This window comes from Centruroides sculpturatus, unplaced genomic scaffold (assembly GCF_000671375.1).
Source record: "Centruroides sculpturatus isolate CEXI.00-Female unplaced genomic scaffold, Cexi_2.0 scaffold111, whole genome shotgun sequence".
In the NCBI taxonomy this organism is placed as follows: Eukaryota; Metazoa; Arthropoda; class Arachnida; order Scorpiones; family Buthidae; genus Centruroides; species Centruroides sculpturatus.
Window position 1 is genome coordinate 159,228 of NW_019384655.1, and position 11,647 is coordinate 170,874.

An 11,647-nucleotide genomic window follows, 5' to 3' on the forward strand; every position below is an offset into this window, starting at 1 on the left:
TGTTACGTAACAGAATGAAGAGACAAACCGGTTGCAACTTAAACCGTTTTTTCCCCCTCATTTTTCTGTTTAGACATTGTCCAGTTAGAATTATAAAGCATGGACAATGTTTTCTATTGAAGAAACTCGATGATAATTCGAACAATTTGGTGGAATTGTTCTAAAAAATGGCGATGTGTTGACATGGAAGAAGAGTAAGAAACTTAGAATCAAGGTTAAAATATAAGGAAGATCGATGCCCTCTACACTCGATGACTCCAAATTGGTTGGCCTCACATTTATCATTATGATACACACACACACTCGGGTTGTTTGTGTGTTGTTAAATATAATAAATAGCATAAAATTTTGATGATATTTTTTATGATTTTTGCTCTCGAAAATTGTTTTTTTTCCTTTCTTCTTCATTTGATCGATTAGATGCTGGATCACTTATGCGTTGAGAGAATCCATAAAACAGGTAAAATGTTGGAAAATATTTGTAAATTATTCAATGGTGTAGGTATCCTTTAACTAGGTAACCTCACAACTTGAAGCTATGCACCATTCGGCATTGTTACCCTTTACACTTCCATTAATTACTCTTCTTTATGTATCCCCCGTTATGCATACTGAAAATGAACAAATGATTTCCAGCTGCTCTCACTGATGACCACTCTCTTGAAATCCGACTTCAGCAGAAAATCAGATTACTCACATCACCACGCTTTCATGGCCATGATAATCTATTTCTGTCATTCTGGCTGGCAGAAACCGATTTCTGTAACCTTGAAAGCGAAGATATCTTCATAAGACCGTGAACGGGAGCACCAAATGCTTAATTTCTAGGATTTCTGGCCTTACCCGAATGTCAGTTACGCAATTCTTTAAAAATAACCCTTTTTAAATTAGAAAATAAATGTGATAATTCATCCAAAATTAAAAATAAACCCGTAGGAAACCCGCACGAAAAAAACGAACCCTTTTTCGTAATGAATCCGCATGTCCTAGAGGTGTTTTCAGCCATTAGAAAAAGTGAAATTACAAGTTGGTGTAGTGATGTCGCTCTCGATTACCATTAACTAAGCCGAAAAATATTTAATTTTATGCACATCTTGATAAACTATTCTTAGTAATTTTATCATATAATGAGGCAAAATGACTTGGAGCAGAACGGAATCCCGTGAGATAATGTTAAACACTGTCACGGAGGGTTTCGTGTCATTAAGAATTTCAACCCTTGATACTTTCGTCAGTCGGTAATTACTTTCGAAGCGAATACGTAATTCTGTTATGCAGAAAAACGGCATCCATTTTTAGCTGTTGACGGCTAAAAATTTCCTCATGGGTCACTTATTAGGGCCTTTTTTTTTTAATTACAAAATCGAGATGTTAGATAACCGATATCTATTAATAACGCCAGCGAGTTACAAAAGACTATAAAAAAAATATAAAGGGCGTTCAAAATAGAACAATAAATATAGGTCAAAATTCCCCTCGAAATAAAAAAAAAATTGGGCGTTGTATTTGTTTCGTTTAGTCCAAATTTGGTTTCATAAGTGGGCTGATTACATATATTTGGAGCTAAGTTTAAAAAAATCTCATGCTCTGAAGTGACGAGGTGGCAATTGCCGTGCTCTATTGGGCTGTGAACAAAATTACCTCGTCTAATATTAGCTTTAGTGCATTAAACTTCGTGTTAAGGGCGATTTTCGGCGCTTTATTTTCCTCCTGAAATCGAATTTATCGAGATGAATGCACCTGTATGTCACTCATTTCTATATCGTTAACCTAGGATAATGTGGCAATGTGCCTGACTTAAAAGCGGAGTCTGAGAAATTTGAGTGTGTAGAACGTGCTTTTTACCGTGTGGGTGTTGTCATTTATGCGTTTCACTTTAATTTTTTGAGATTATCATTAGATACTATCAATTATATATGGAGAGAAAGTGTTGTGGATTTATTTGTGGCTCATTGAAATACTGAAAATCCAAAAGATCAGTTGATCTTGTTTTCAAGAAAAGAGCCACAAAGAGCCAAATCTCAAAAAAGAGAAGAGCCACAAAGACCAATTGATCTTGGTTGTTTACTTCAAGAAAAGAGCCAAAAACAGGTCAAACCAAAAGAAAAATCTTTATTCAATCCATGCAGTTATGGAAATGTATCATAAATCTTGATTAATTTAGGATTTAGGTTCTATTCTATATTAAAATATATACATTTGCTCTATTCCCACATATTTTTAACAATTATCTTCGCCCATTTATCGGTAGAAATGCGTTTTACATAGTAAAAATCTTAATTTCTTCTTAAGAATCCTTCTGTAATTAAACAATAGAATGAATCTTCTGAAGTTCTTTCATTAATACTCTTGATTCCTCCTACGAATTTCTCTAACTAAATCCAGAAAAGTGGGAAAGGTCACAGAAATTTACATAAAGAAATTTTTCTTGTATGAGTGTGTTCCATATTCTTACAATAAATCAAGATATTTGCATTTCTTCCCACACCTCCTCACTCGTTATTGTTAAATACTTAACAGGACAAGGAGAACTTATTTTCAAGAAAATATGTTTTCTTTTTTATGGATATTTTTCATAAAACTTTCATTTTTTCCATCACAAATTTTAAGTTTTTCACTTAAATAAAGGAAGGAAGATGCACATAACTCCTCTAACACATCAAAAAAATTCTCGTTTTCCCATCGCCGATTCTGAATTTAAATGGTACAGAAGATCCTTAATCTTCTGTACCATTTAAATTCGAGTTAATGGTACAGAAATTTACCAACAAAACGCTGTGTTGACGTTGGCAAGTTCCAGTTCGTTCGCCAATAAATCAATTTTTACATTTTCTTATAACTAATTTGCATACTTGCCCATTGCGTACCTTGGTTGCCCAACTACTAACGGGACAAGGAGAGTGCCTTTCACACAAATTTGATAATTCCTTTCTTGTTTTTGCGTGCGAAAATCAAAATTACCAACCTTTACCTGTAAACTGAACTAGTTACAATAAGGTTCCTTTTTTTACTTTTACGTTCCGCATATTGTTTCTTTCTCTTTCCTATTATGTTGTATAAACTTCGGAATTCTTTAATGAATTTTTTTTTCTATGTTTTGAGCCATTTAATAATCGTACCACGAAAATGTCCAAGGCTGTGTAACGGTATGAATGTAACGGGTTTGACCAGTCGCATAATTCATGCTGACCTAAATGACTAACCAAACAGGATATCTGCATATGGTGAGAGTCTCTGCAATGATATAAAATTTAAAAAAAATCAAAGTCCTCCAGCTAATTCTAACGTTAAAATGGTATCTCTTTGTAAAAACGCTTGCTCTTAACCCCGTAGAGAGATTAAAATCTTGCTTGAATCTTCATTCTCTCGATCGTGAAAGAGTGGATTCATTAACGTTCAGCCACAGAAGTTGCCGATGAAATGTACCAACAACACCATAATACCATGAAATATATCATTGGCACTATAAGGCATGATGTCGAAATATCATTTTCATGAATTTGTATGACGATAATATTACATTTTCTGATCGAAATTTTGATTCCTCTCAGCAGCATCGTTGAGATTTTAACCTGTTTCATCGCCATTCTTGGAATCTGAGAGCAATTTTTTATGTTTATTTCACGTTTTGTTTCGTTTTCTATCCAAAATCTAAGATGTATAACACGTAATTTTGATGTTTTTGCCTAATAAACAGACTCTAAACCCTTCCAAATGTAAAAAGAATCGGCTTCAATGATACATCTGAAGAATGGATAACGAGATTCATACACTGGTAGACGTTTTCGTACCAGCAAAACGCGTTATAAAATTCCCGCGTGTAACGTTTTCCAGCTTAAAATCGCCTTACGAAAACGAAAATCGTGTATGGATTAGATTAAAATCGATAAAAATCCCTTTAAAGGTGAGTAGCAACTTTACAAGTGGGTAGATCGTAACTCGTTCTTAAACAGGTATAACTAGTGACAGTAACTTTTACCAGTTTATAATTTATTAACAAAAGATTAAAGAAAAAACCATTCATAATTACAATTATATTATAGTAATTTACGCCAATTTAACAAATTATAAAGAGATTTGTGTTACTTACAGGACTGGACGGACAGCAGAAAAACAGATAAACATGCAACGTAAAAATACATATGGCTTGAATTAAACAATCTCAAATTCATCCTGGGACCATTGTAGCACATCACATAATCCACCTTTTTTTTATTCTTATCCAATATGTACAAAGGTTAAAGGTTAAACTCGGTTACTTCTACATGTTACGATGTCTTATTAACATCTCGGACGTTCCGTCAGTCCGGTGCAGCAACTTCTAACAGAATGGTTGATCGAAGCGGGTGACGTCGTCTTACCTGTTGTACCAGGTGAGTGACTCTGGAGTCACGTGGCTACCTGCGAACCCGGTTACTCTCGACTCAGAAGTCGATTAAGAAGAAGCGCAGACGGCCATTTCTTTTCTTTTTTTACCGTTCGATATTTTTAATACGATGAACGGTTGCTTAATAATTATTCAAATTCCCTAATTCGCTTTCGTTTTTAGGGATTTTTTGGCTGAAAAATTGGGTGTTTTGCGGTGTTTACTCGCGATTTTTTCCATTTTTTATCATCTAAACCGTGATATTGATAGCGAGCAACACGTCTTTTCGACCCGAACTGTTCCGTTTGGTTGGCAACGAAAGTTTTCTCGCCCTTATCACGTGATGTTTTTTGGTGTTGTAAGTGATAAAAGGGCATCAGGAATCTCACTCTACCATCGAAATTATCTGCCCCTTTTTTTTAAAGGATGTTTTAATTTTAACGTGTGGATTCGCAGGATAAGTCAAGGACACGTAAAAATCTAGGATCTGCAACGTACATTTCGGGCACAAAATTTGAATATCCTGTTATGGCTCCTTGTCAGTTTTAAATGAATGTAATTAGGGTATCAAGTAGAGTGTAGTAAATATGTGTTTTTTTTATATCTACTATTTAAAAAATCGCATTTTTGATTGTTTTTAAACGCGCAGTTTTCACACTTGGTTTCAGGAAACACTTTTCACGTTGTCTCAACTGTGTTTTATCTTAATTTAATCGCTAAAAATGGTTAAGTAAACGTGATGGAAATTGAATTCGTCCCACTTTTTGAGAAAATTAGAATTTTTTTGTGAATTTCTTGTTTAAAAATAACACACGTTGATCTATAAAATATCAAAAAATATTAATTAAAAATAGCAAATTGTTGCTATTTCTGTGTTTTACACGTAAAATTTCGATGTAGCAGCGTGTTAAAACCCTATTTTATTCGTAAACTTGTCGGTATCGTGTCAAGCAATCATAAATTTTACGTGTGAAGTATCGAATATATAGCAAAATTTCGCTGTTTGTATATTCATTTTTGAATATCTTACGTGAAATATTCAAATATTTTGATGTAATATCATGCAAAAAATCGATTTTACAATTAAACCTATCAGTATAATACCAAAATAATCATAAATTTTATCTGTGAAGTATCAAAAATAAGGGGTATCATCATTAGTAATGCGATAAAATAATCAAAATCGATATATTTTTAAAGGACAGAGGACCAGAAAAAATTTTAAATATTTTTTCGTATAGCTAGGGCCGCTAAAGAGGCCCGAGGATTGAGGCTCTCGATGCATTAATCTAATCTAAGGCCTCTAAAAGACAGGAGCTGGGCCCACAAGTTCTGTGAATGGTACTCCATCATGTTCGTATAGAAGAGGTAAAGATTAACTCGTGTTCAGGACACAAAACTTAGTGTTTATGCTAAAAAACATACGTAACATTTCTTCTTAAGAGGTGAAAACTTCTATATTTTAGGGGCTTTCGAAAAAAAGAGTGAGGCCCACATTTGAACTACCCTAGGCTCAATCTTATCTCTGTTAGGTGCTGTTTATTACTAATATCATCGATTTTATGGTTATTTATGAAGCTTGCAAGGCCTTATCGGCACTGACACTACCCAAAAATAGCAAAATAATATTAGTTTGGAGTGAAAAAGTTGAATTCCTCCTTTCCAGAGTAGTAAAAAGAGGATAGAAAACTCACGAGAAAAAAAATATATTTTTTTAAATCGAGTTTTCTATATAAATATAACCTATTTTGATTAAAGATTTACAAGAACAGACACACATACAGACTATATTACTCGTTAAACATTAGGTCAAACGTAAATGAAGGAACTGCCTGAGGAAAAGAGCTAGAGAAGTGGCAACCTCTTTAATCAAAAATATGGGTCATATAACAATTTAAAAGAATCCAATTAAATTAAAATATAAATAAAATAATAATAATTGTCATTAACGAGAGCACAAAACCCAATTAAAGTTACTCTCATTGGGTTAAAGGAGCAGTTTTTACTACTCCTTATTAGCACTTTTATATGGCTCCTGAAGGACGTTTCGTTTTAATTTGTTCATATTGTTCGTAAGCAATAGACCGAAATAATTGTTATTATGAGAATTTTAAATGTTCTTAAATGTTCTTTGGTGCATGTTACGCTATCTGTCCTTCCCCTTAACAATTATCCTTACCCCTTTTTGCTTATATCCGTACTCTTTGTTGCTCCGTATCCTTTATTAGATTCGCGTTTAGAATAAAATTTCGGCCAAAAATTAGGCCATACGAAAGGTCCCAGCGGTAAAAAAAATTATGGCATGTCCTGAATATGCCCGAGAACACCTTAAGCTAAACTTAGTTTTGTAGAATTTGATGATTTACTGTTCTTTCATAACGCGTGGATATGCAAATGAAGCGTATCGAGAAGAATTTCCAAACATTTTTTTCCAGATTGCTGATTGAAATCGCTGATGGCTTTTTGTAGTTTCAGATGGAGTCAAGTAATGGGACTTTTTTATTGCCACTTATGGTAATGATATCGAAATTATTAATAGTTTTACAACGATTTGATTTGGACTTATCCATGTCGCATCGTATCGAAATTTACGATCGCTTCTTTTGCTTCCATATTTATATTTTTGATAGTTTTAAGGAAGCTGAAATGAGCCCTTAAAATGGAGTTTTACGCCAGGAAGGGCTTGGTATTTAGATATATTTACAGATGTTTATAAAGGATATTAAAGGATTTCGTCTATGCTCCACTCTATGCAATTTGAAAGTTTATGCTGATACGTGCTAGTCTTTATAGTAATTTTGTATATTCTAGTGTTATACTAATGTTATATTCTATAGCGTTTAAACAAATGTCACGTGTTATTTAGTGTTTATGCTATGTGTTTTATACTGTTTATGCTAGTGGCATATGTTCTGTAGTGTTAAGACAATGCCATGTGTTTTATAGTGTTTAAACTAATGACGTGTTTTACATTGTGTAAGTCAATATCATGTTTTTTTTTATAATGTCTACGCTATTAGCCCGTAGAGTTTATGCTAATATCATGTGTTCTGTAGTGTTTCAACTAATGCTTCTTGTTCTATAATGTGTATGTCATTATATGTTCTATATTATTTATGCTAATATTAATATTATTATTCATAAGAGTGTAGAATCATTTGATTCAGATTAATCCGTATCGCGTGATAACGAATTTGATCCGCTCTTCTTCATTGACGTGACCTATTTTTGTTAGTTTTGATGTGCTCTTGTAACAGAATTTCGTAATGTCGTTAGAGATTTGCATTTATATCCATAAAGGTTTGCCGGGTTTATGGGTGCATATCGTATCTTTTGGAATTTGTTCGCACGTCTTTAATTAATATGGCCCATTTTGATAGATTTGATACAATTTAAGAAGATCTTTCATATGGAATTTCGTCTGACCTTCTTCACTTATTTTTTTCTAATTATAAATGTCTACTGGAGTCGAATTTGATGCGATATTGATACGCTTCAGTTTGTATTATCATAAGCAGGTTAACGTATCTGTATCGTATCCTATCCTCTTATGAACTAGTTATCACCTTAGTAGAATATTTACTATACAAGTCGACCCCCTATAACACTGTTGATAATTCCGTTTTATATGAATTCCATGTTGTACGAGTCACTTAGATTTTACAAATACGTGTGCCGGGTTGTGAACGGCTCACGTATTTGTAAAACTTAAGTGACTCGTACAACATGGAATTCATATAAAACGGAAAAATATAGGGGGGTCGACTTGTACCACTGTTTCTTCGCAGTAATGTCACGTAATCTGTCTGAAAGGTCACCGACTGAAATGCCATCTTATTGGCATTCCTGATACTTATAAAAATGCCAGGAATATATGAAAATTTCACCCAGCATCCTCAACATTTCAGGCATAAAACTATCAAAGAATAAAAAGATATACACTTGTATTTTCAACGATATTGACACAGTAACAATATCATGGCGTGACCTGCTCAGGCATTCCACTGCCACACTTTTTCAAGAACATTATGAAATGTAGGATAATTAAATAGAGGTGGAACGACCAAAATAAAAAACACAGGTGAAGATGATGCAGACAGTTTGTCCATCTGTCAGTAACGTAATTCTAGAGCTCTACCGTCATAAAATTGACATGGGAGGTTGAACATTTCTCACGGTATCACATCATCTGGAATTTTTAGAACAGGACCGGAATTAATTTTTATGTTTTTTCGTTACGAGGAGCTGTAAAAACTAATTGGTAAAGTTGTGCTGGCGTAACGTAACAGAATGCAAACGGATTAATTACCGCACGCTACTGTTTCGGGGTGATTGTTTATGATCACCTATCCTCTTATCCATCAATAAAATAAACTACAGTCAAGCGTAACATTCGATAAGGCCTTTAACAAGTTAAATTCGTTACAAACTTCCTGCTTCAAATTAATTTCTGGTGCGGATTATATTTCTTTACAATTGAGGTGCCTTTTTTATTTTACCAAGTCTGAAAGGTTATAGACCCGTCGTTAATTTTTATAAGTTAGAAAATTGTGGGGTTTAAAACAATTTAATTCTTTCTTTGCCCTCGCTGAATTTGCTGGAGTGCCCCGCATCTTCGTTTCTTTCCTCACTTTTACTGCCTCCAACAGAAACAATGAAGTGAATGACCAACACAGACCGTGAAATATTAGTCATAAAAAGTAGAATATACGCGTTTACGGCTTATTTTTTTAGTGTAAACGGAAGAAAATTTAATTTAAAAAATGAAATTTGGACAAATTTGCAACTTCTAGAAGGAAAAATTTGGGAGTGTGAGCTCAATTAGTACGTTGACTCCCTCTTTAATTTTCCTTCGTCGAAATTAGTTTCGATTCTTATTAAATTTATTTAAAAATCGTTCCTTATTTTCATCACAATTAAGATTTTCTTCTATATTTAATTTATTTGATTGTTATCGTTGAAAGAAAACAGGAAGAAGCAGTTTTATGTACCGGTCATTTACTGTGGTAAGAGGAATTGCTATCCGTTTCTAATGACCAAAATTGCTGCTATTTGATAGAAATAACATCTTGGGGGACGGATATAAACTGAAATTTATCTTAATTCTTTCAGCTATAACGTTTAAAATTATTTTTATAACAAAAACAGCATCATATATGTAAAGAGGAGCGTGAAAGAGGGAGTGTGACAGAGTGGATTGCACTGGAATTTTGGCAGATGTTTTTGTCTAGAAAAATTGATCGCTGACGTATCAACACATGGAAGTGACGTCTTCGAAGTAATTTTCTAGACAGATATTTATTTCAGGAAGCGTTCTTTTAAACAGGAAACGTACAGAACGTTGCAGGAAAATCCTATTTGTTGTTCGGTCATAATGCTTGCTTACAAAATGAAATTGGTGAAATGTATCTCGTATATCACGGATAATCGAATGAGTGTCGTAAATTTTTATTGATTAATGAAGTAATTTTCTAAATATCTCTCGAAAATTCCGGAATAAAATTCTAGAACCTCGGCGTTGATTGAATAAGGATTATCTGTCGAGGAGAGGGGTGCCTTCCAAGAAGATTTCTACGGGATATTAGCACCTATTTAAGATTAGACACGCGAAGAAAACCCAGAAAACTTGGGTGACCATTCTGTTGATCAAAAATTTACAAAAGGCCCATCAATCTCCACCAACTTAAAAAATGCCAGGCCCTAAGCACTATCCTCGTAGAATTAGGTTTTAAGATGGAATTCGTTTTAATATTCGAATAACACGTAAATTCGGAAGAAGCCTTTACTTCCGTTAGAAGTATACAAGGATACACTAATGACAAGAGCCGTGTTTAAGATATACGGATGTTGACTCATTAATATTTATGAAAATCCCACAGAAACTGCCTTTCAGCGTATTGAGGAAGTCGTGAATAATCTTTAATTGGTAATTCACGAAGTATACAAATGAATCACCAATTACAGGTCATGCACGGAAGTTGGAGGGCCTCCGATACATCCGAGAATTACACCAAATAACAGCGAGCAAAGAGTTTGTATCGACATTACCAAATTTGTAAACGAGACACCATTCGAAAACAATCGTTAATTGGGCGCTCACAATGTTTAAAACATGAGCCGCCAATTACGCATCCCAATAAACAATACCAGTGACTGAGTAACAATCGTGAATTAACAGTCCTACTACTTCAAACAATACCTCTTCGTTACCATCACGAAAGGGCATAATCCTTTCACTTATAATTACAAGGTCGAGGTCATCGGAAATTACGCGAGGGACCACGCTACGCACGAATTAGGACAGTAATCCATAAAACATGGCGCTTAAAAATTATGGTAATGCCATAACCGAGGAAGTAGATACGTTGCGTAATTTTTTTTTCTTTTAAACATATCGAGTTATACGAGGAAGAAGTGGTTATTAATAGACTCGGATTACGGAAGTTGAAAAATCTGTCACTGACCCGGTTGGCAACGGGACAACGCGACCCACCACACAAAACTGCTTCGTTCCACTGCCACCTGCGAATATTTTTAGTTAACTGGGTTACAGTAACGTAATGCTGTGTATGTGTGTGTTTGGTGTTTATAGAAAACTTTGCTTTAACCAATGGAGTAGAACCAATTGAGAGAGGAACAATCAATTTCCTATTAGTTGTTCCTCTCCGAATTCGTGTCTATACGTTGTAAACACGGCTGTACAAGTTCATAAATGAATTGTAAAAGAGAAAGTAAGGATGAACGACCTTGTAGTTTGCTTGATTTACCCGTAAATCCTCTTAATCCTCCGAAGATCCTCACCTAAAGATATCCATTGTTATGAGAATCATAACAGGCCTCTTAGAGCCTGAGACACCTCTTATATTAGAATGAATAATTTATTTTTTAAAATGTTTTCGAGGCTCACCTGTGATGGGGCTTGTATTTAGCATATTAAAAATTAAATCGTTTTTTATTAAAGTGACTCGAATATTTAGTTTTAAGCACTTTAAAAAGAATTATAGTTCGAAAATTGAGTATTTCGATATTTTTAGTGGCTTAAAACCTGGTACTAGTCCTTATAATCCTTAATACTGACTTGAATTTTTCTAAATTTCACACTATAAAAAGTATATTAAAAATCTACAGTTTAATTCTATTGTTTAACCTGAGATTTGCTATAATTGTTCTTCGGGTCATCCAAGTGGACGGTTGGATGGCCAGAAGGGTAAAGGCATCAGTCTGTTGCTCTGAAGTAATCCGAATTACAGGCAGAATCAGCTCAAACTATCATGGATGGAT

The 11,647-nt window shown here is 34.1% G+C and overlaps 1 protein-coding gene across 1 annotated transcript in view; it reads right to left on the reverse strand.

The window, feature by feature from the left end:
• The window catches only part of LOC111626391, a 57,333-nt gene extending 52,994 nt beyond the window's left edge, over positions 1–4,339 (reverse strand). The window contains 1 exon segment of the mRNA XM_023369749.1: positions 4,091–4,339. Coding sequence (XP_023225517.1) covers positions 4,091–4,193 — 103 coding nt within the window. The 5' untranslated portion in view covers positions 4,194–4,339.
• Positions 4,340–11,647: the final 7,308 nt, after the last annotated feature.